At 40.3% G+C, this 26006-nt stretch overlaps 1 protein-coding gene across 2 annotated transcripts in view; it reads right to left on the bottom strand.

The window, feature by feature from the left end:
- LOC113406893 (calcium-activated potassium channel subunit alpha-1) overlaps window positions 1-26006 on the bottom strand; it is a 911445-nt gene that overhangs the window by 666465 nt on the left and 218974 nt on the right. For both annotated transcript variants that reach the window (XM_026653744.1, XM_026653746.1), the window contains exon 2: window positions 10870-11034. In XM_026653744.1, coding sequence (XP_026509529.1) covers window positions 10870-11034 — 165 coding nt within the window. The remainder of the gene's footprint in view (window positions 1-10869; window positions 11035-26006) is intronic.

Here is a 26006-nt window from a genome sequence, read left to right as displayed (position 1 = left end):
AATTCATTTGCATTATCATACAAAGATATTGAGCTTATTCCCAAACAAATTGAGCCAGTTGTGTGAAATCTAGATGTCCTGTAGCACTCATTCTGAACAAATCCTCATAGCAAGTTTTCAAAGAAAAGTCAACAGAGTCTATGAGAAAATAGCTAGTGGAAAGGTAGCCTCTTTGGTATTAAACAAACATGTCATATTAAGACAAAGAAAAGCTGTTAGTATACATAACTAAAATTTGAAACACATTGCTCATTACATCACTGATGTAGTGCTTTCTATTTTCAAAGTACCATAAAAACATTAATCAATCACCACCATGGGTGATGATGATTATTATTATTATTAGAGCCTGCAGGAAAATGCCACACAACTATTGATAGCTGAGGACAATAAGATTAAAAAGACCATTACACAATCCTACTAAACCATTGACAGATAATAGTTCCCTATCAGTTAAAATGCATGTTGAGAGACATCGGACCTTTAAAGGAAGAGGAAGCCATTATACTCCACTTCCTGTTTTTAAGGATTTAAATCAAGCTGGCAATTAGCAGCCATATGTAGCAAAACAACCCCAATAAACCTATAATTACATGAATTTATCAATGAATTGATCATCACCATCAGCCAGATTTCTTCCAAGACTTGTTTTTCCCCACTGTTGTTTACCTTCTCTTAACATGGTAAATTTAAAAGGCTTCATTTTACCCTGCTGTTAGCCTTCCTGGCCCAAACTCTCCCCAGTGACCACATGGCTCACCTTTATGCATATTTCCCATTGACGTTATTTTCCTGAGGTGCCGAGTGCCAAGGCAGCGTATAAAAGCCCCATGTGACACAACACCAGAAAGGAAAATAAAGCACATGTCACTGCTATACATTTACAGGATGTTTGTTAAAACAGAAGAAAACAAGTGAAAGATTTGCTGTGCCATTGTTTCTCCTGGGTGAGCAATAACCACTGTAGTGGAGCCAGCCAGGAAGTCATGTACCATCTGACGTTGACAAAGCTGTTCAGCAGACTGGGTGCACTTTCTTAAACACACAGTTCTGGACGAACTACAGAGGCTTTTCTCTGTTTCCATAACAACTGTGGATATCCTGGGGGGGGGGGGAGGGAAGCAAAGGAGAACAGCTGCTTCCTACTATATGTAGGGGTGGGGGGTAGGGAGGTGAATAGACAGATCTGTGTTATTTCTAACCCTTCAAGCTGCAAACAATAAGTATCTAGCTTCCATCTCCCAAACTGTAATTTCAACATCTCCAGGCAAATGAAAATTAGTACAGATAAGAGCTGTAAAGTGGTACCTGTAAGGGTTCTTTTGAAAACTGAAGGACAAGTAAGAGAGATTAAAAGAATGCTGAGCTATTAATGCTGTAAGCTTCAAGTGTGATACAAATGGACAGGTGAATTTGCAGAGCTTGATGAGAGTCCTAGAAGGTGCTCAGAAACATACTGCTGTGTATGATAATATATAGATAGATGACAGAAAGAGACACACACATTGGTGATGTCTACATGAACACATTTGGTGTCACATTATCATCGCGTGACACATAAAGTGGCAGAGAAAAACAACACAGAAAATATTAGGGCAGGGTCGAAGGTTCCAGCAGAATCTGAGATGCCTTCTCTTTGGCTGTGTCCCCTGAATAAGTTGTGCCTGAGTCTGCAGATTCATACCCAAAACACTGAATTCATAGACTCATAGACTTAAAGGCCTGCAGGGACCATCATGATCATCTAGTCTCACCTCCTGCTCAGAACCTCACCCACCCACTCCTGCAATAGGTCTATAGAATCACAGAATATCAGGGTTCGAAGGGACCTCAGGAGGTCATCTAGTCCAACCCCCTGCTCAAAGCAGGACCAATCCTCAACTAAATCATCCCAGCCAGGGCTTTGTCAAGCCTGATCTTAAAAACCTCTAAGGAAGGAGATTCCACCACCTCCCTAGGTAACCCATTCCAATGCTTCACCTAGTGAAAAAGTTTTTCCTAATATCCAACCTAAACCTCCCCAACTGCAACTTGAGACCGTTACTCCTTGTTCTGTCATCTGGTACCTCTGAGAACAGTCTAGATCCATCCTCTTTGGAACTCCCTTTCAGGTAGTTGAAAGCAGCTATCAAATCCCCCCTCATTCTTCTCTTCTGCAGACTAAACAATCCCAGTTCCCTCAGCCTCTCCTCATAAGTCATGTGCTCCAGCCCCCTAATCATTTTTGTTGCCCTCCGCTGGACTCTTTCCAATTTTTCCACATCCTTCTTGTAGTGTGGGGCCCAAAACTAGACACAGTACTCCAGATGAGGCCTCACCAATGCCGAATAGAGGGGAATGATCACGTCCCTCGATCTGCTGGCAATGCCCCTATTTATACAGCCCAAAATGCCATTAGCCTTCTCGACAACAAGGGCACACTGTCGACTCATATCCAGCTTCTCATCCACTGTAACCCCTAGGTCCTTTTCTGCAGAACTGCTGCCTCGCCATTCGGTCTCTAGTCTGTAGCAGTGCATGGGATTCTTCCGTCCTAAGTGCAGGACTCTGCACTTGTCCTTGTTGAACCTCATCAGATTTCTTTTGGCCCAATCCTCTATAATTTGTCTAGGTCCCTCTGTATCCCATCCCTATCCTCCACCGTATCTACCACTCCTCCCAGTTTAGTGTCATCTGCAAATTGCTGAGGGTGCAGTCCATGCCATCCTCCAGATCATTAATGAAGATATTGAACAAAACCGGCCCCAGGACCGACCCTTGGGGCACCCCTCCACGGGTGTGTTCTGCCCTCCACTGTACTATACCACTTTAAAGCTTTGTCTTATTATTGTTTTAATTAAAGGTTTATTTCTGTTTCTATAATGAATAATAATAAAATAAATGTTAAAAATCCATTAATAAAGAATCGGCAATGCATTTAAGAATGCATTTTACACAAAAAATCCTTACATTTTCTATAAATCAGGGTTTTACAAAGGTATAAAGGCACAGATAAAATACACAATGCCACAACGTGCCACTTCTACTACCCACCAATGAGACTGCACTGCTCACAATCTATCCATTCTCCCCCACCCTCCCGATGACAGCTGTGTGTACACCTGCACATTTTCAGGCCTCAGACTCAATGCAAGAGCAATAGGCATCCCTGACAATCTTGCCGTGGCTGATTCTTATTTTCTACCAGACACTTTTCTGGCTGCTCAAACTGCTACAGCTTTCTGCCTTACTCTCACAAATATTGTGCAAAATACAATGTGCAGTTATAATCCTAGGCACTTTTATTCTGCAGCCTCCAACCTATTCCACAAACAGTGCCTCCTTCCTTTCAGATGGCCAAATGCACACTCTGCAACTACCGAGGCAATAGATAAACAGTTCCTTCTTTCTGTCCAAGTGGCCTGTGGATAGCTTCATTAATCAGGGCAGAAGAGGATAAGCCAGGTCTCTCAAGGTAACTGGAGGAATCTCCACATCATTAGTGTATATAGTGATCCTGGGGGCAAACTGTCCTTTATTCATTAAGGTAAATAGAGCTGAGTTCCAAAATATCCCAGCATCATGGACCTTTCCAGACCAACCTACGTTTATGTTTGTGAACCTGCCACAATGGTCAACCAGCCCTTGGATCACCATGGAGAAATACCCCTTTCTGTTTATAAACTCTGAGCCCTGGTGTGGGGTGGGGGGCACATGGGTCCCTCAATTGCCCCAATACAGTTTGGGAACCCGATGTGTGCAAAACCATAAATAATCTCCTGAGCATTACCAGATTTTATAATCCAGTGCAACAGTATTTTATGCATGGCAGTGCACATCTACATGACTACAGCCCCAAGAGTTGATCTCCCTACACTGAATTGGTTGGCAATGGAACAGTAACATTCAGGGCTGGCCAGTTTCCAGATATCAATAGTGACATGCTTCTCAATGGGTATGTGACCCCATACACTGGTCTTCTGCTACTGCAGCTCTGGGGTTAGTTCGGCACAGATCTAAAAATGAGTTGCTTTACCATCCTGAAATTCTGTCACCACTGCTGCTCATCTCAGGTCTGCAGAATGATTCTTTCCCACCAACTGATGTTGGTTTCCTGAGCCCCGAAACAGCACTGCACCATGTGAAGCTGCTCCAGGAACTGCTCCTGGAATAGCAGTTGCCTGGCGTCATCCTCATCTTCAAAGCTGCTGCTTCTGCTGCCACATCACCTTCTCAGTTGTGCAGTGGGCAAAGTTCAAATTTCAAGTCACCCAGTTGCGGCACTGAGGCACAGCACATTATTGGGTCCGTGCTGTCAACAGCAATTCAAAAATGCCGCTAGCCTGCCCAGAAGGACAGGAAGCATGGAATGGAGAGACTGGAATCATGGATTTTTTTAAATTTGATCCCAAATCCCAGAATTCCCCTGGCTTGTGCTATGCATCCCACAGTGCACAGCAGCAGAAATCCCAGAATGTACACTGCTCAGCAGCAAAGCAAAGGACCCTGAGATACCCTCCAAGAATACACATGCTTAATGCACAGCAAGCCCCCAGCATGCATATCCAATGATGTAAATTGAAAGAGGGCACAGCTCTCCTATAGCACGCTATTAGTGTGGATTGTGTACTGTTAGTTAACAAACGTATCAACTCACTGCAGATTAACCCCCCCATTAGAAAATCCCTTAAATTCTCAAGTGCCTAAGTCACTTTTGTAAATGGGACTTAGGTGCTTTTGAAGATTGTATTCACAAACTATTAAATCCAGTCCTGCACATTTACTTTTACTGGTTTATTTTCCCCTAAAATGTCCCACCATGCTGCTGGTTCAGCGGCAATGATGGGAAGGCTAATATAAGCAAGGCTCCCATGGACTCTGGTATTTTCACCACCACATTGTATAATCCTGCACAGCACAGAAATTACAGTGAGGAAGAAAAGATGACAGCAGTAAAAATAATGGTAACCAAATGATTTAATAATTTGGTGACTACATGCCTCATTCTTGCTTCTCACCTTGCAAGATGGGAATTTCCGTTTCTAACAATCAAATCAAAATAAAATCTGCTCCAAGGGATCCCCATAACAGAATTTCACTTTAACTACTAGGCTGCTCTTGAATGTTAATGTAGACATATGGCTTATGTAGGAAAACTAGACCAGGAAAAGGTATAAAGCAGTAACAAGTGGAATACCCTAATTCCCATTTCTGCAGAAACAGATTTGCTTGGCTACTTCCCAGTAGCACCACATAAAACACTTGCCACACCACTCCTTCAGCATTTCCCAGAAAGTAATTTGAGAACCAGTTCAAAGGATACTACTGGGGCTTAAATGAGAAGGACCAGCTGAAGTGGAAGTGTGACAACCTCTGTCCTTTACCACAAATAACCTTGGTTTCCTGAATCAGCATCTCTCATGTAAATAATTTAATTGACAATAATAAACATGGGAGAACAGCGGGTTTGTGTAAGTCACAGTTAATTCTATTTTTAAGATGAAACACAACTGTAAGGTACTATATGCAGGGAAATGACCTTTACAGAAAAGTTCTATTAAATTTAATGGCGATGGATATCCTTTGTATATAATTTTTAAACTATGCAAGAGAGTTCTACAATGGGGACATAATTTTCTTGGGTAGTTTAAAACTTCTGTACAATGAATATGGAGGATATTATTCTCATTTATACCTGTAGGTTTTAGCACTATTCATTTTACATGTCTGTTTAATTTCTACAACCCCCTTGGTTTTATCCTTGTTACATTTTATGACACTGTCATAAACATACAGCTAAGGGTAGCATAAAATCCCTTCTTACCTGTAAAGGGTTAAGAAGCTCAGATAACCTGGTTGGCACCTGACCAGAAGGACTAATGGGGAAAGAAGATACTTTCAAATCCGGGGAGGGGGGGGGAGGCTTTGTTTTGGGCTGTGTGGGTGTTCTCTCCAGAGACAAAGGGAGAGACCAAGCAAGTAATCCAGCTCCCACTGAAATGATACATCTGATATTACAGAAATAGTAAGTAATAGCAAGGAAATGCGTTAGAGTATCTTTTGTTTTAGCTTGTGAATTTTCCCTGTGCTAAGAGGAAAGTTTATTCCTGGTTTGTTTGTTTTTTGTAACTTTAAAGTTTTGCCTAGAGGGGAAATCCTCTGTGTTTTGAATCTTTTGTTACCCTGTAAAGTCATCTTCCATCCTGATTTTACAGAGGTGATTCTTTTATCTTTAAATAAATTCTTCTTTTAAGAAAGTGATTGATTTTTCATTGTTCTTAAGATCCAAGGGTTTGGGTCTGTGTTCACCTGCACCAATTGGTGAGGATATTATTCTCAAGCCTTCCCCAGGAAAGGGAGTGTAGGGCTTGGGGGAATAGGACTCCAAGTGGTCCTTTCCCTGATTCTTTGTCTAAATCACTTGGTGGTGGCAGCATACTGTTCAAGGACAAGGTGGAATTTGTGCCTTTGAAAAGTTTTTAACCTAAGCTGGTAAAAATAAGCTTAGGGGGGCTTTCATGCGGGTCCCCACATCTGTACCCCAGAGTTCAGAGTGGGGAAGAAACCCTGACAGAGACAAAATGGTAAAAGGGTGACTGACACCAGACACCCAGTACCCCAGCTAGTCAGGGTGTGTTTCTTAGAGTCCACCTCTAAGTATTACAGAGGCTTTACATGTTTAATGTATTTATTTTTCAAAGCCACATTAATTCACCTTTAATTAAAATCACACATCTGTACAGCATTTCATCTAACGATCATCCAAGATTTTTATCCACATATTTTGGTACATTTCACAATCTAAGTCTATCTCCTCTTTAAGGAAGACACCAAAATGAATAATACAAACACCAGTGGCAAGGTGACAAGATAAACTTCTGCGGTAATCATTATTCACATTTCTATTTTTGTTGATCATGGCAGGCTTCGTACAGCAGTGTCTTAGCTTATGCTCTTGAACAAAGGTGACATTCTATTTTATGTAGTGCTGAGCACTTGCATCTTCCCATTTAGGGCGACAAGAAAACATAGACAGATGCACAGAAGATAAATTTGATGGAAAATGCAGTAAACCAGATAGCTAGAAGAAGAAGAGATTATATAACTTTCTTCCAGGTAAGCTGCATAGAGCTGGGAAATGGAGGTTTCCCATGTTGGAAACATTTTCAAGATTTCAGAATATTTTTTCATCCTGAATCAGGACAAATAGTCAAAATCTTGAAAATGTTCACAAACCAACAATCTGAAAAAAATCAGTTCAGGTCAATCAAAACTTAAATATTTAATTTTATGTTTGACCTCATTTATTTATTTTTGGTTTATCATTATTAGCTTGACTATTTAAACAAATTGAAAAACAGAACTTTTAATTTTCAAAAAGCTCAAAACAGGATATTTCAACAATTTCAAAAGCTTTTTTTCTTAATTTTTTTCAAAATGAGAAATTTGTCAAACCCAACCAACAGCTTACATTTTGAGGGATCATCATTTTCTGATGAAAAAATATTTCATCAAAAAATTCCTGACCAGCTCTAGAACTGTGAGATTGAAGAAGGCCCTCTGCCCTATATTTTTAGGGAACCTTATTTTCTGCCTATTGACCCATGATCGATGTTCCATAAGACACATCTAAGAATTACTTAATCAGGCAAAATGTTTGGTTTAAAGCAACAATTCGGTAAATAATTGTGCAAAAGATCATACACTGTTACAAAAATGTACTACCTTATATCATTGTGGGGGCGGTGTCCCTTAAAAATAAGCTTTGCCCTGTACTTTTCATACCTTTACTCTTTATTTCCTTGAAATATAGGTAGTCACCCTAGTAGACCCATTGCACATTCTTACAGCATAGTGTTTAAGCTGACTGAGGGGCAAATATAGCTCAACAGCAGCAGTAAGTGTAAATGTATGCTATCCCACTCACCCACTCTAAGCACCTGTGCAATATGATTTGTTAAGTTAGGAAATCTACTTCATGAGGTTTGCAAGGACGAGCTGGAAGCTTGACTAGACCTGACACTAAGCTTCAGTAGGAATTGGTCCTGCAAACATTCAATTTAGGTTCTACAGACAGAATTTGTCACTCCACTGCAAGTCACTTCCAAGGAACTGACTGCCCAGATAAGAATGATTAAGCGAGATTTTTCGATGAGAAGAAAACATTAATGAGGTTCCACTTTAAACTGATGTTTACACCACACTTTGCTAACTTGTCCCCTTCACTTGGCAAATAAATCCAGACAGCAGTTATATAACAGCTTTCATGCGATCGTGCTGCACTAAAAATCAATTACAACTTTTCTCCCAAGTCAGTGTTCAGGGGACCAGTTCCTAAAGGTTATTTAATAGTGAATGTGGAAGATTGATTTTGAGTTAAACCCTGGCCTACAGTATGAAAAGGTACTTTAATTTCTTCAGCCACAGCTCTATCTGGTCTTATTTTGATCCTCAATAACACTGTACAGCCATTAGCTTTAGAAATTTCTACATTGTTCTTGGACAAAAACATAATAGCTTTCCGGAGTGGGCTATGTTAATTCACTAGGAATTCGTGGGTGAATCTCTCAAAATATTTTCCAACAAATATTCAATCAAATAAAAATACCAATCTAGATTCAGCTGTGTTCAATTTCCACAAATATTCTAGCAAATATGCTGCCTAGCTGAAATGCTCAAGGAAACAGTGAATTTTACCTAAGGTCAGAAGTAGGTCCATTGTGTCTAGATAAAACATTGGGAATAAACTAATTGCTTGCAGCAGACAATGGTGTATTTTGAAGACAAAATTAATGAAATGATCAAGTACTGTAACTGGGAAAAAAACGTTTTTAAAAGCTCTCTTAATGCCTTGAAGCAACTCTAGTAGGATAAACTGCTCCATTTTTTATGGTTCAGATTTTACCTTTAACTTCTTTGAATTTGTGGTGAAATTCACCCCAGCTCAGAGAACAGGCATAAATTCCTACAATTCCCTTAAGGGTTTAAGTGGGGAGTGCTTGTTTATGTAAGACTCCTATCCTGGGGTGAATTTCATCTTTGATAAATAAATCAGCACATGCAAAGGAATACATCAGCACATGAGAAATCAGCACATTCACAAGAAAGAGTCAGATTGTTAAGATTTGCCACTTTTAATGCTGGAGATGTCAAGAAATTATGTGAAAACCAGTACACCATTCTTCATAAAATGATTGGTATGTCAGGCTCACACAGAGAAGGTCAGAAAATTAGAAAATTAAGTTGGTTTAACTACATTAGTCAGGGGTGTGAAAAATCCACACCTCTGAGCAGCGTTGTTCAGATGACCTAAGTTTCTGTGTAGACAGCACTAGGTTGACAGAAGAATTCTTTAATCAGCCTAGCTACTGTCTCTTGGGGAGGTGAATTACCTACGCCAGTGGGAGAACCCCTCCCATCGGACTAGGCAGTTTCTACACTGAAGCACTACTGTAGCGCAGCTGCACCTCTGTAGCATTTTAAATGTAGACAAGCCCTAAATCTAAAAGCAATATCCCAAGAGGTAGTCAGGTAAGATGGGCTGCACAGGTTAATAAGCCAGATAGTAGAAAATAACTGATGTTAAGTGGGGAGGAGAATCCAAATAAAATTTTCTTTTTAGATTCACCTGCAGATCAGATCTCTGTTGAATGAGTGCAAAACATATCACAGATATTGATTGCATGAACAAGAGAGGAGACATTTGTCAATAGTATAGGGCTAGGACTTAAAATAGGTAAGACAGCAATAGAATTTTATTAAGAAAAACAATCTAAATTAATTACTGTTGAAAGCAATAGAAAACAATAGGAATAATAGGATCTGTATCACCTTAACATTGCATTGTGAGTCAGTCTAAAAGCCTGAAAAGCCCCACGTGTTTTTAAGAAATTCTGCTAATTTCACAGAGAAGATGCTTAGACAATAAGGAAAATATCAGCCCAAGAGCAGCAACATCGTTTCTATGAGCAATAAAAACTCTCTTTTCCCAAAATTAAAAATCAAAGGCAAAAATCTGCTTTCACTTAAATCCATATCACCACAGATATCCCACTTAGTTTTTACTGGGATTGGAGCATAGAATTCAACCCACACTATATGACCAATCTCTGCATTAAGTACAAAACTGTTGACATCAGGCCTAATCTGAAGCACAGAGAAGATCTTCCATTGACCTCAATGGGCTTCAGATCAGGCCAGTAGAAATGCAGTAGTAGTTAACAGGACTGCAAAATTACCTGACTGAACTTAACTGAGTGAAAACGTTCTGCTTTTCTAATACACTTTTTGACCACAAAATTTTGTATTTTCAATTTCTGATGTACAGCTCCATTTGTTTATCTGGATTTTCTGAGTAGATTAAAAAAAGAATAACAGATCATCACAGCTTTGTAGGAACCAAGATAATCCACATTGCACATCTCATTCAAATCCTATTCTACAGTTTCTACTAACAGCTAAAAAAAACCATTCTCATTGAGCCCAATTTTCAATCTGGCCTCCACTTTTGAAGTGTAACCTTGTGTCCACTAGGCAATAAGCTCACACTTTTGCACTAATAATGAACTAGTAGGAAATTCACCAGGAGTGCCACACTATGGGTACCATGTATTGTATGGGGAAGCGTGCAAAGTTATGCCTGCAAAAATATTGGCGTAGATAGAAGAATCAGTCCCTATCTACAACAAAAAAGGACTTTCATAACTTGCTGTCTCAGCAATGGGAGCAGGTCTGTCTTTTTCATTTCCAAGAGAAACTGTGAAGGGAGAGAATTAGTGGTGTGGCATAGCGCTGATTAGCAAAATCCAGCCCTCCTGAGACAATAAGATGAAGAGCTCATTAACAATTACTCTTTTTAAAGAAGATTTGAGCAAACTGGGTAAAACTCACAAGGACTCTGCCGGTTAGAGTCTGGGCAGATATCATCACTCCTGCCCAGTCTTTCACAGAGGTCATCCAGCCCACTTCCGCTGCGACAGTCTCCTCTTTCTCATCTGTAGGTTTGAGGGTTCCATCAGCCTGGGTTTCCCCACCAGCATTAATCTTCTGGGCCTCCTGTAAAATAAAGAGAAGATTTAGAATGTTTAGTATGGCAACAGTAACATTTCAAAAGCCCGTGCCTAGAATAGAACTAGTACAGAGTTGTGATTATAATGCAGAGACTGCCCATTCAGAGGCAGATTAGAGATGAGATGCCATTAAGCATGCTCTCTGTTCTCACCTTGTCATATGGTCACAATTCCGTTCCTTTCTAGTGGCAGCCCTATAAACAGCCTAACTACTAGTTACTAGCTCATGGAGCTTCCCCTTTACTTCAAGTCTAAAAGGCATTTTTGACACCAAAGAATCAGGGTTTCATCCCTAGTACTGTGTGCAGAGTAACTGGCAACTATGACTTTTGTAATTATGCAGCCACTTATTCATATATTTATTTACTATAAACATATACACATGCAGAGTGTACACTGACGTTTTTAATTTATATAGATGTTTAATAAATGTGAGCATAATTTATGTAAAAATTTCATTTGCAATCTCTCGAATTAGTTTTCTGAGTAAGTCTACAATGGGGAGTCCAATGTAGTATTACAATCATTATCACAAGGGAAGGAAACAAAATACACAGTTGAGAATCTTCAGTGAGCTGCTGTGCTGTCAGTGAGCCATTGTTTCAACTGAGGCATTTGATATGTCAGAGGAACTCCTTTGTCTGTAATTGCTGGTCATTATGGAGCCAAGAGATAGAAATTAAAAAGGAGTCTCAGCAGCACTAAGTAAGCTGACCGATGAGTCACATTCATTGAAATTCATATCCATCATGTGTAAATGCTGCAGCAAGGATGCTGTATTCTTACAACTGCCTTCTGCGTGCTAGTCATGGATTCCACAGAGGAATCAAGGAAGAGAAAGGCAAAACCAGCCTGGATTACACTGCATTATTTTTAAAATATATCATATTCAACATATCATAATATGTCATGAGCGTGCCTTGGGTGACAACAGACCAACATAATACTAATGACTACCTGATAGCTCAACAAACTGTGCTGCACAACAATGCTTACGAGAGACAGCAGAACTCAATTCTGCAAACTGTTAAGCACTCTCAACTCCCACTGACATCAAAGAGGGTTGAAGGCACTCAGCACCTACCAGGAGGGCTCAGTACCTTTCAGCATCAAGCCTATAGAACACGCTAGCCTAGTGAGCAATGCTTGAAATCAACTGCTATCAGTGCTCTTTGGAATATCCCAACGTATCAAACATATGTGATATTGATGAGGGTCTTATAAGTAGGAAACCACACCCGAACAGATGTACTGTTGTTGTAAGATAACCATGAGACCTTGAGCATGTAGTAAGGTATAAAGCCAAAGGCACTTGCTGGAGACTGAACATTATTGCACTTATACAACAATCATACTGAATTTGTGAACAAAAAATATTAGAATAAGACTAACAATGTAGTGTGGAGCTGATCAGTTGTTCTCTCAGACTCTCACAGCTCTGGATTTCAATTAACCAATGAGATTGCTCCCTTAGTTTTGCCCATGCCCTAAGTAGTGCTATGGGATGTCTCTTGTAACTGGACAAATAGCTATAGTGTTATTATCCAAATTAATCAATTGTGGTTAAAACAGTACTCATTGCTTTCTATATAAACATCTGTGGGAAGGATAAAAGCCACCTTCCTTCCATTTGCATATCTGGACCTCATTCACTCATCAATATGGATATGATGAATCAGACATTGCAATCAGCACTGAAAGAAAAATACTGCATTCCATATGCATAAAACAACCCACAGAAATGAGCTCATTGTCTTAAGCAATAATTACTATTGAGGCACAAGACATTCCCCGAGGATTAAAGGCTGACTAGGTGGAACAGATGACCCAAGATATCACCAAGACATGTCAGTCAACCCTCAGGAAATGCCCTGTGCCAAGGTTAACATTTCTATTATAAAACAGGAAAAGAAAGAAACATGTATGTAGATTTTTTTCTGAACGGATGATGTAGTTTCTATTGGTACACACAGGGCACTGCTACAGAAATAATATGCTGTGCATTAGCCAACCCAGATTGCTTTTCCTTTCATCTGTAAGATAGAGATACCATAAGAGAGCCCTACCATAAAAATGGTTAAAACCCTACTGTCATGTGGGGATCTCTGTGATTTTTAATTTTAACTTCATACATCTAATATCTGATTTTCAGAGGTAGAAACCACTCAACTCCAGCTGAGTCAATGTAAATTGTAGGGTTCTTAGCAAATCTCAGAATCAGAGTCCCTGGTGCCTCAGGTTGAATACCCAAAAATATTTTGGAAAGTGTGGGCCTAAGTCACTTGCCCAAGGTCACAGAATGAGCCTGTAGCAAAACTGGGAACAAAAATACCCAGGTCTCCTGTGCTTTAGCTAGGAAAAGTTCCTCTTACTTGAGCTTATGGTATGTTTAAGAACTAGGTGTGACATATGAAGCCCTAAAGTGTAGCTCACTATTTACTTCCTTCCCTTTAAGAGGAGAAAGAGAAGAAAGGTAAGCAAATGCAAGGTTTTAATGTCAATATACTGAAACAATAAGCAATCTCACTTCCCCTAAATACAAGTACAAATATTATGATTGTGTGCATTTAGTCTGTGATGCATTTATATTAAAAGTAGGTGCAGTCCCCCAGGCGCCTGGCAAACTGCCAGCATAATCACTAGTCTTGCAAAGTCTGGAGATCTCTCAAGGAAATGTTGGAGACAAATCTACAGTACAATTCCATACAGTGATGTCTTCATGGTGGATTTTTGCTGTGTCACCCTCGTTATACAATTTCCCCCTGTCCACCAGCTCTTGTTACTGTGCTACAGGTATGGGTTGAAAATATAATGTGAAACATGCAAATAGGAACACAACAGCCTTACCAGGTAAGTGGAGAGTCTCAAAGGCCAGTCCCCTGGTCTGGTACAATCTAGAGACCAGCTTGCACAGATACCATCGCAAACTGTACTGAGGAATACCTCATAGCTAAATTTGCTCAGTGGCCTATAATCCATCCCACAGATATTTAGAAAAAATAGTTAAAGTACTTGCCAAGAAGGTTATAAACCTATTTTTCACTAAAATAACTAAAATACACATAAAATCATACAGCATGAATATACATACTGTGACGGTGTACCCCATAAATCTTCATGGGAATATATATATATAACTAGAATATGTTTTATGCTACATATGTCATGTAACATATCTATGTAAAGTTGATGATCCACTGAATACATTCCTCCTGTTTGTATGCATGTATCATTTTTGTACTTGAAGTTAGGAATATTAGCTGTATACTTGCTTGATTTCTATTGAGAAAGGAATGTGCAAATTAAATGCCCAATCAAGAACCACTTAAGCCAACAATGAACTCGAAGACGCCAATCCACATCGTAGCTTTCCCAGGAATGTGTCTTGGCTGGTAACAAACTCAGTCATTCATGGACATGTGACTTGCCCATGTGACTCCAAAACTCCATCTTGGAACTGGACTTTGCATAGGAGAGAGGAGGGGTTTTCCCCCCACAAGAGAAAGTATATTTAAGCCTGCGGGAGACCCCTCCATTTTGTCTTCAGCTGGCTAAAGGGATAGCCTCTCCACCCCCAAGGATATCTGAAAGAGACTGGAACGAAGGACAGTAGCTACAGGGGGTGTGAGTGATTGCTGGACCCAGACTAGAAGGAGACTAGTCAGTAAAAGGAAGCTTACTGGAACTGGTGAGGTTTTATCTGTATTCAGTTGTCTTAGACATAGACTTGCATGTTCTATTTTATTTTGCTTGGTAATTCACTTTGTTCTGTCTGCTATTACTTGGAACCACTTAAATCCTACTTTCTGTATTTACTAAAATCACTTTTACTTATTAATTAACCCAGAGTATGTATTAATACGTGGGGCGGGGGGGACAAACAGCTGTGCACATCTCTCTATCAGTGTTATAGAAGGCGAACAATTTATGAGTTTACCCTGTATAAGCTTTATACAGGGTAAAACAGATTTATTTGGGGTTTGGACCCCATTGGGATTGGGCATCTGAGTGTTAAAGACAGGAACACTTCCGTAAGTTGCCTTCAGTTATGTCTGCAGCTTTGGGGCACGTGGTTCAGACCCTGGGTCTGTGTTGGAGCAGACTGGTGTGTCTGGCTCAACAAGACAAGTTGCTGGATTCCCAGGCCAGCAGGGAAAGCAGGGACAGAAGTAGTCTTGGCACATCAGTTGACAGTTCCCAAGGCGGGTTCTCTGATCCAACCCATCACACATACCCAGTTAGGAAAACTACATATTGTTAAGGAATTAATCTCATATAAACCAAACTGTTATGTGTTCTACAGAGGCGGACAGATAATCTATGTGAACTAGGAATAGTATTTTCCCACAATCTAACACACATTGCATGTGCTTCTGTTTAATTGGAAGAATTTACTTTCACCCTTGGAGCACCTTGGAACACCCAGCAGATATCCACAGTGAGGTATGTGAATGTCCTTGCTAATGTACGCTGTACAACATGAGCTCTGATTGAAAGTAATGGCCACCTGAAAAAAAAAAAGAGGGCATTGCACAGGAGATTTAAGACTTTGTTAAAAAAACAAATCCTCACCTCTAGGTAGAGATGGAAATGTCATTTGCCTTTGCTGCCTTTAAAAAGAAACAATGCTATTTTAAAATGTCTCTAACTCTGTACAATATGCCTGCTTAGAAAGGAAAAAATGGGAACAGAAGGCAGGCTTTACCTAGAGTTTCTATGACAACCTGTAAGTCTGCTTGTTTGCTGTAACTGAACTGTTTATAGGTGTTTTGCACTTGCATATATCACCTTTCATCTGAGGGACATAGAGCATTTTGCAAACATTAATTAATAGGAACAACCTGTCTGTGAGGTAGAAAAATTGCTCATGTACAACCATGCATTTCATTTTACCTACTCAAGTAAGTGCAATTAGGATGGAATCGAGGAGGCCTGATTCCCAATTCCATGCTCTATTCCTGTTGTCACAGTGCATAACTTTCTGATACATCCCACTATTGGGATGAAATTTCACAGGTTTTGTTCCTGCCCAAAAGAGAAAAGGTTTTGTCCAAAAAAATCCGTTCAGATTTTTTGAGTATTGAGAGTGAAAAATATCTACATTTTCCAATTCAAAAATTAAAAAGAAATCTAACCATGCTATTTTTGGACAGGACATTTGAAAGATAAAAGATTGGTGTTTGAAAGATAAAATTTGACATGGACCAAGTGCTCATTAAGGGTTAGTGCCTTTGCTTGGGTTGAAAAAAAGAACAGCTTTGATTTAATAAAGTTATTAACATTGTGAAGCTGCATCCTGAAACAGCAGTTGATATATCTATTAACTCTACAGGTGCAGAGCTGAAGGGCAGTAGCACTACTAGGTCATCATCCTTTTTGCACACCCCATCCATGGCCCCAAGAAGTCGTGAGACCTCCTTGTCAACCTCCTCCTGGCCCTAGCCAAAGTCTCCATCTACACTACCAGGAGGAGGATGCTGGATGAGGGGGTGCTCTGCGACTGTGGGGCCTATTTCCGTTCCTCCCTAGTTTCACATATCCGGGCAGAGTTCCACTGAGCAGCGTCTGCTGGCTCCCTCAACACCTTTGAGGAGCAGTGGGAGCTGTCCGGGGTTCTCTGCTCGGTGTCCCCATCTGGTACCCTTGTTTTGAACCTATGACCTTCACCTCAGTCCCTGTTTTTCTCATTTGTTGTCCCCCATACTCATTTGGTCCCTGGGTCCAGTGGTCCCTCCCGCTAGGCTGGAGGAGGGGCCTTTAGAAGTGGGCGGGCTTGCGCCTGCCCACCTCCTGGGTTTCCAATAAGACAGGGTCATCATTAGCCAGTCATTGGGAGTTAAGGATAGTATGGGAAGTACTGGTATACCAGAGGTGGAGTAAGAAGTATTGAACCCAAAAATAGTAATAGATGCTGTAGCGGGGTGGTTACCCGCTCCAGCCCTGACAGGGTAGAAGCCAGCCCTGAGAGAGGGCTAGGGGCTAGGAGAGAAAACCTGGGCTGATTGGGGAAGTAGCCACAGTTGGGCCACGCCCTAATCAGGCCACAGCTGGCCGTTATAAGAGGGCAGTGGACTGGGGAGCAGGCAGTCTTTCTCTGCTTTCAAAGAGAGAGAGGGGCCTGGCTGCTGGGAAGCTCAGGGTACCTAGAGTTAGGAAAGGCCAGAGGGGCTGGGGAGCTCCAGGCTGGCAACTCCGCAGGCTGCAGGGCCTTGTCCAAGGCCCCATAGAGGTACTAGGTTGTAGAGAAAGGCAGCAAGTCCAAAACCCCCTTGCCTGTGATGAGTGGCTCATACTGCAGTCTGCCCCAGGGAGCAGGGGCTAGTTGGTGACTGGCAGTAGCCTTCGACTGAGGTGAGGTGGGGATAGGGGGTGGAGGTTCCCCAGGGAGGGGAGACCCTGAGAGTGAGGGGTTACTGCCAGGGGGCAGTACCCCAGATAACGGGGCACCGGAGTCCAGGGAGGGATGCAGGGGTCCAGCGGCAGTGGGACACCGGCTTGCAGAGGGCGCTCCGGAGGCTGGGCGAGCTAATTCCCTGAGACAACAGCAGGAAGCACCGCAGGGGTGAGTCCTGCATTGCTTACAGATGCATACTGATATTTAGTTCTTATATGGCATTTTTCCTTTGGTAAATCTCAAAAGCTTGATTCCCATTAAATTAATTTCCCCTTCTGTAGAGCATACAGTAAACTACAACCAAAATAATGGCTAGGCAGCTGGCAAGTTGTGACCACTACTAATGATTAATTAAGCACTGCACACAGCCTATTTTATTTGTTACCCAGTTTCCCTTATCCCACCCCAGCATGCTTGTTGTCTTCTCCACCTGTTACACCTTGTCTTTCAAACTTTAAGCTCTTTGGGGCAGGGGCTGTCATTTATTATATGTCTGTACAGTACCTAGCACAATGGAGCCCAACCTGGTTCCAGCTTTGAGGTGCTACCACTATAGAAGTGGTAAATTAATGACAATAACATGCTTTACTAAGGAAAGCAAGTATATTTGTCTCCACTTTCCAGATGAAAAACTGAGACATAGAGGTGAAATGGCTAGCCCAACATCATGTGGCAAGTCAATGTCAGAACTGGGAATGGAACCATGTTCTGTCCAGACTCCCAGTTTAGCACCTTATACAAGAATGACAGGACAGGATCTATCAAATTACTTAGAGCAGGAGAAGTTAAACACCTGCAAATGCCAGAAGCTAGGAATGGACAACGGGGACAGATCACTTGATGTTTACCTGTTCTGTTCATTTCCTCTGAAGCACCTGGCATTGGCCACTTTTGGAAGACAGGATACTGGGCTAGATGGACATTGGTCTAACCCAGTATGACAGTTCTTACGTTCTGAATATTTTTTTAAAACACACATACTTATGGACCATTAGGCAAGAATAGGTAAAACCAAGAAAGTTTGCAAATTTTATTAACCATTATATCTATTCTTCTCTCCATGACAAACAAAATCAAACTGAATTTTCAACACTTGATAATTTGTAATCATCCCAAAATACAGTACTCTGAAGTCAACAAAAATAGTGAACAACTCATTTTGTTGAAGCAGAAAATCAACTACATCTAATTTTAAAGTTACCTTAAAAATGCAGCCTCTGGCAAACTGAAGCCCTAGAAAATTTCAGTCTGAAAGGTCTAAGTTCCAGAAAATCATGAGTGACTAAAATAGAAGCTTAGAAAGGCAACTCTTGCAAAATTTAATTCCAGCTACTGCTACAGCTACAGCTGCATTACACATCCAGATGTGTTCAACATTTCTCTTATGTAATAGCAACACTGACTCAGTCTATTTTTATTTTCAACCTACATTCTCTGTTCTTTTTTAACATATTTAATATGCATTTAAATATAAAAAAGAAATTGTAGGGTTCTTTTCTCAAAGTCACTTTTGTGATGTATCTGTGATTGCACAGCAATTCCTCAGAGTGCTTCAAAGCCAGTTTCACTTACATTGTGCATACACCCAGCCTTTTATCAATTGTATAGTACTGCTCTGTTATTATTTCTTCACCTCAAATCATTAACTAAACAGCATCACAGCCAGCAACGAACTGGCAGAAATCACTTTTTAAAATGTACTGTTTAATTGGTGAATTATTTAGAGGCACAGCAGGTACAAGTAAGATAATACTACCTTTATCCAGTCTGCTTACCTGTTTCACAAGGTGCTCATTATTTTAATTACTTGATGACAAGAGTATTTAAATAGATTAAAGTGAGAGGATGCATATTTTGTTGTATACACTTTTCCTGCGCTTATTTATAAATGAAAGTAGGATGCATGTTCTAGAGGTCAGTACAGGGGATTAGGAATCAAATCTCCTGGGCTTGACTCCCAGCTCTGCCAAGGACTTACTATGTAACTGTGGACAAGAGACTTCAACACTTTGGCCTGCATTTTCAAAAATGCTTAGTGATTTTGGGTGCCTCAGTGCTTGGGTGCCAGTTAGAGTCACTTTAAAGGGGCCTGCTTTTCAATTTGAGGCATCACTAGTCACTTTTGAAAATGGAATCCTGTATGCTTCCGTTTACCCATCGGTAAATTAGGTACAACACCACTGAACTACCTCACAATTGCTCTGTGAGGCTTCAACAATTAAATATTTCAAATAATTTTCAGATTCCATGCTATATAGGTGCAAAGCGCTATTAAATGACCATGAATTTTGTGCTATTAGCTTTCATACCTAAAACAATTAAACTATGATCATCACATATGGACAAAGAAATTTACTTAGCAAATTCTGCATGTTCCACTATCTTCACACAGGACTGCCTTATCAAATGGATATCAGAGAGATACTGTGGAAACCTTAACATAAATTGAGGCTAGCATGCATCCTTCCTATTTCCACAAAGGCTGGACATGTGGGAAGGCGGCCAGCCAAGCACCCTTAAAGATATTGGCACTGAGAAAGACTGCAAGGTCTTTCGTTAAGATTTCATTAGAGGGCCCACCATGGTGGAAGGGAGCACTTCTGATATTCCCATTTAAATATGTAGATTTGAAGAGTCTAAATTTCATCTAATCATAACAGCATCCAAGTATGAATATAATCTGGACCGGAACACTGGGGCATTGACGCATCCCAACTTCACATTAAAGGGAGCCAGTATTCTCAATGCAGGTGCTGTTTAGCTACACCAGCACAGAACAGCCCATGCTCTGGGAACCCATCCTCAGAGCCTGGGCAGCAGGACAGTCTGCATCCAGGAAACGTCTACACCAAGGGACATCAGCTCTTCAAAGCTGACACTGCAATTTCAAGTTTCCCAAAGAAACATTCAAATCCTTTTGGCTGGTTAGGGCAAGACTGCTTCGGATTCCAACACAAATGGCTTGCCCAACCTCTATTAACAGCCAAGGGAGAACTCTGCATTCTGAAGGGTTTTCAATTATGCAGCTGTGTTTCTATTTCATTTAAAAATCTTTCAGAAGAGCAGCCTCTTCATCCCCTGCATTCTATTAAACGGGGATGACGTATCTGCAGTTCTCTTTACCCCCTTTCATTGCTTACAAGGCAGTGACTTATCTTGAAAACACCATCAGATGCTGTACCAAAGAGAATCCAAAGAGAATGATGAGCCAGCATCTTGCATTTATTATGCTGTCTCTCCTTACAATGGAGCAGAAGTCTAACATATTGGGTTGGGAGTTTTTAAGCAATTCCTTTCTGAGGTCTAAGGTTGACTCCATCAACAAATTGGCAGGGTCCAATTAAATATTATTGCTGTGAACAGAGGTCTTAGTTTCAAATAACACAATTATTTGTTTTTTATCAGTATTGTTAACGGCTAGTGAATGTACCAAGTACGTCAAGACACAAAGTACCTGCCAAAAGTACCGGGAACACCTGCCATGCAGCCAAACGTGCCAGGTACATGCAAGATATTCATCAGCATAGCAGATGTTCTCTATCCGATAAATCCAGGTGAGACACATGCTGTTCTGCTGAATGTGCCAGGTACCAGTACACCCAGGTTAAAAAACAAACAAACAAACCTGTTCTGCTGCTGAGTTTATCAGGCACATGAATTTGGTTGAAATGTTAATGGCCAACATCAGTGCAGAAGATGCAGTGGGGAAAAGAGTGAAGGTATTTACAATACACTTTGAAAAGAGAGTCAGCCTTAGCTTAAAGATAAAAGGAAGCAAAGGCTGAAGTAACTAAATGCCTTCTAAGAAGTACTTCTGTCCTACAAACTGGGCTATTCACACACTTCTTTGAATTTGTCCTGTCACTATTGGGTTACATTGACGTCAGCTATCATACTGTACCTATGGTTTGGTTAGTTTGAAAGCATTCATTATTGATACACAGAAAAACATTATTCCTTCCAGTGAAGAAAGAGAAACAGGATGACTCGTGGAAAACTGATGAGAGGCAAACGTTTTTGTTCTATAAAATATTCACACGCTACGTAATGTGTGTTTGCGAATATGGCAACTTAAAAAAACCTGAGCCCAAAATAGATTTCAGTCTTAATATTTCAAGAGCAAGCCAGCTACACAGCTAGGGTTAACTACTCTGTTTCCTTCTATATCCAGCCAGAATTCTGACGATCCTTCTGAGTCCTTAATTTAACTCTCTCAACATCAAGGCCCAAGCCTGTAGCCAAGGGATAGCTTTAGATAACATCCCTACATTTACACAGAGTAAGATGTGCAGGGCATAATCCACTCTCTCCCCTCCTATGACTAGCTCCCTCCCTTAGCTTACACATACCCACTTACTGTGGCAGATTTTTGCTTGTCTAATATGTCCCTAAAATCCCCACCATATTATATCTGCCTCCAACCACCCTTTCAAGCCATGAGATGTTGACTGTGGCAGAAGCAGACAAACAAATTTAAGAAGTTGACCTGAGAGGCAAATGGAGATTGGTTAAGAGAAAAATAGGATTCTAATAACCACCCTATGGCAGAATGGGTCTGTGGGCATTTATGGGCTCTAGGTAAAAATGATTATATGACAATATCAGAGGCATAGGTCTATAGCAGCCAAAGGTCTGAGGAGAACTCAGCCTAAGAACACAGCCTGAAAATCTTAATAGAGGGGTCATTTGTGAATGTTACAAGATCCTTGTTCCTTCCCACCTTGGTTAAAAAGCAGAGCATGGACATCACAGAGTACAGCATCTGCATCATGATACAAAGGGCCTGGTGTTTTGACCAGCACTGTGTGGAATTCTGTGCTTTTGGCTCTGAGTTTCAAGTAAATCTTTTCACAGATGAAGTTGTTTTATTATTTATATTAAGATAGCACCTACAGACCCAGATCAAGGCATGGGGTCCCATTGTGCTAGGTGCTGTATGTCCATATAATAAATAGTTGTGGTCCAAAGAGCTCACCCATGTAAACAGTTCTGGCTTATGTTAGTTCATGCTCTGAGTTCCTCTGTCAGTTCTGGGTTTAAAGAAAACCCTCTGAACAAGTTTAATCCATTTTGGGGGTCAGAATAATATCAAATCTTTGAGTTTGATATACTTTCTAGCATGCATGGGCTGAGCTCCAGTCTGAAACCATTATGTTGCCCTGAAACAGATGTAACCGGTTTCATTATGAAAGTATGACACAGATTAATTAATGTGGCCTCAGACTTCTGCCTATCACTTCCTTTTTGAGGGCACTTCAACTCCCAGAGGTAGAAACTGAACCGAGTTCTAAAAGATCTGCTCTAGGAATTATTTTGGGGAAGTTCTATGGCCTGTGTTTTACAGATGATCACAATGGTCCCTTCTGGCCTCGGAATCTATCATTTTATGCATATGGCCCCACAAACCACCAGGGCCAAACCATACACACACAATTTATTATGTACTCCTTCAGAGAGCATGGATAATAGAATAATAAGTGACTGTGACACAGCTGACAGAAAGTAAAATTAATACCACTGCTATACTCTACATATTCTGTGGATAGACAACTTCAATGTCCTGTGCTGCATATCTGCCAACATTTGAAACCTAATATAAATAAGGACATCTGAGGAGAAAAAATGTGTGTTCATCTTTAAATACCAGTGAAATATAAAGGAAACTTTTTGGTGGGATGGAGTGGCAAATATCTCACTAAAAATGGGGGGGGGATTGTTTCCCATCAAGTCGGGATGATTGCCATGGATAGATGTTGTCAATCCAGTGACTAAAAATACACAAAAAGTATTTATTTTTAAAAAGCATTACATGAAAACAAATTAAGAAAAAATGTTTTCTCTCCCATCACCCCACCTTCAAGTTGATTTTATGCTGGTGAAAAGGGCTGGATTGACAACCGTGGAGACTGAAGTCTTATATAGACACAAAATAGTTAAATTATGGACAGGGCAGCATGAGCTACCCTACCTGCCTCAACTATGATTTAGAGTTACCACTGCCATGGGCGTAACATTTATTACCACTGTAGTAAGAGTCCCAAAAGTGCTGGACTGTACTGTTTATTGTTGCTTTTCTAGTACTCTGTGACAAACCATGAACATAGATCCAGAATGAACAACTCACAAAATGTCCTGCTTACTGTGTCGGTAATTTTGGCCATATGACAGCTCCATGCAGTAGTTAATTCCTTGGCTTTTCCACTGGACTGGATAAAAATAGGGGACATGGGAATTCTGAAGCAAAGTGGAATGTTAATTTGCATGTTCATTCTCAGATTTTCTTTGCCTCTTATTGCCAAGTTCATAGCAGAACTGAAGTCTGAGTTTGGAAGGATTCCCTTCATTCAGCTCCTGTTATCCTTAATAAGATTTAAATATGGAAAGAAGGCACTAGAATTAAGACAAAACTATTAAGGTACGTTATTATTTTGAGACTGTTGAAGGGTTCATGGTAATTTAAAGCATACTGTTAGGTAATTTTAGGATGGGAGGATGCCAGTCACGATTGATCAGCAATAAAAAACATGGCACATGAAGTGAGCTTTCAGGAGAGACTGAAGATTTGAGGATAGAACTCAAGGATAGCTATAAAGTGTGGCACAGTGTAAGTGATCTGGTGAAAAGGAGGATTAGAGAGACTACACGAAATAGCTACAGCTAGTAAAACAATTATAGGAACAGAAAAGTAATGAGCAAAAAGGATTTCCAAGCATTGTAGCAAATGGTGAAAGAAAAAAGCATATTTTTCTTAAGAATGTTAATGGGGAATTAAAAATCAAGGATAAATAGGGCCCTACCAAGTTAGAGAAATAGTGGAGAGGAGAAAAGAGCAATGCAGGATTGTCTAATATCTCTTCTCCTTGAGACTAACAAGAACAAAAAACCTCTCAAGAATGAGAATGCAGAAGGATAGGAAAATAATATGATGCTTTCAGATGCAAATTATGCAATGGCAACTAGGCACCAAAAAAAAACGGTGCATAAGAAATCATCAGAAAAGGGTTTCTCATTGCTGTCTGGTTCAAATTAACACATGCCCATACATGTCTTGCTGCAGCAGGGATCATACAATGACCATGTTCTTTTCTCTGAGTGTTACTTGGAGTACGTAAGGCTAGCGATATGAGAATCTTCCTGAGACATTTGTGCTCATTTTAATTGTCAACATTCTATGAAAACAGCTCTGCAAAACTTGGCTATGCCAGTCCACAGGTTTCTGTGTGAATAACATTATTTTCCTTCCATTCAAACAGGTCAACTCTATGTTGTGTGGTTTCCACATAAAATCATAAATTGGCCCATGTCTGCTTAAAAAGAGAGAAACAATTAATGAACTATTCAACCAAACTTGTGGCAAAACCCAGCATAGGCTAGGATTGCATGGGTGGGGGTAGGGTGGAGGTTACGAAGACATTTCACACATCTTGAGTCTGGTTTCTGGCCCACAAACAGAAATCTGTGAATCCTTCTCCCTTGTTACTAGTCAGAGCATTCCTGATTAATCCAGTGTATGAAGACTGAACCATTATCTCATTAAGAGATGCCCCAAAGCCCCCATTCAATTATGAAGTGGCAGCAAAAAGGGCAAGACAGTCATTTGATTTGATTAATGGGGACACAGAATTTAAATCAAAGGAGCTGCTATCATTATTCTTTGGTCCCTATGCACTGTGGCAATAGGTTCATTAAATAGATAAGACAATTATTACATAGGACAGTGGTTTAGTGTTTGAGAACCTGTTCTATGATTCAAATATAGCACTGCAAAACAACCCTTCCAAAGAGGTAAATGTCCTTAAAGTGATATACAGGACGATGACCATGATCATAGTAGATCACACAAATATCTAGAGATGAGGCAACTGCAGTTGCAAACACATATGGGGGAACTTTTCATACAGGTAAATTATCAGAATTATGAAAGGGGGAGGGATTCTTGCTGGGAAAACACCCTGACAGAAACTCCATCACATCCAAACATTTTGGTTTGTTTGCACAGTATGAACACCAATACAGATGTGAATTGGAAATGGATCATGGACAGAAGCATGAAATGAGCACAACAGGGACACTAGTTATTGATATTCCTCACTGTCAAAGAATATGAAATATTTTAAGGGTCAATAATTCATTCAGCACTTGTTGGAAATATTTTTATTGTTTCACTTACCCTAGTAATGCTTACCACTTGTAGTTAACATAATGATCAAGATAATATTCCACTCACTTTTATCCAAAGCGCTTTATAAAAGTGGGAATATTAACCCCCTTTAAAGTAGGAGAGACAGAGATCTTAAGTAACTTGCCCAAGGTTACACAGTGTGTCAAACAAAGTTCTCCTTACTGCTAATCTCTGGCCTTAATAACCTGACCTTATTCCCTCTAATATAATATGACTCTCTTTATAAAAAGCCTCCTTAAAACACTAAGAATTTGAAGGATGGTTTTATATAAAGAGTGTATAACATACACAAGAGGAATTTCAGGTTAGTAGAGTTGGTTGGAAATTTTTCAATGAAACTTTTGTCAAAGTACTGATTTCTAACTGAAATTTTTCATGGAAA

The sequence above is a fragment of the Terrapene carolina genome, unplaced genomic scaffold (genome assembly GCF_002925995.2).
Source record: "Terrapene carolina triunguis isolate 2854851 unplaced genomic scaffold, T_m_triunguis-2.0 Scaffold148, whole genome shotgun sequence".
Lineage (NCBI taxonomy): Eukaryota > Metazoa > Chordata > Testudines > Emydidae > Terrapene > Terrapene triunguis.
The sequence above is the reverse complement of the archived record's forward strand: the minus strand, read 5'-3'. Positions and strand labels throughout refer to the sequence as shown.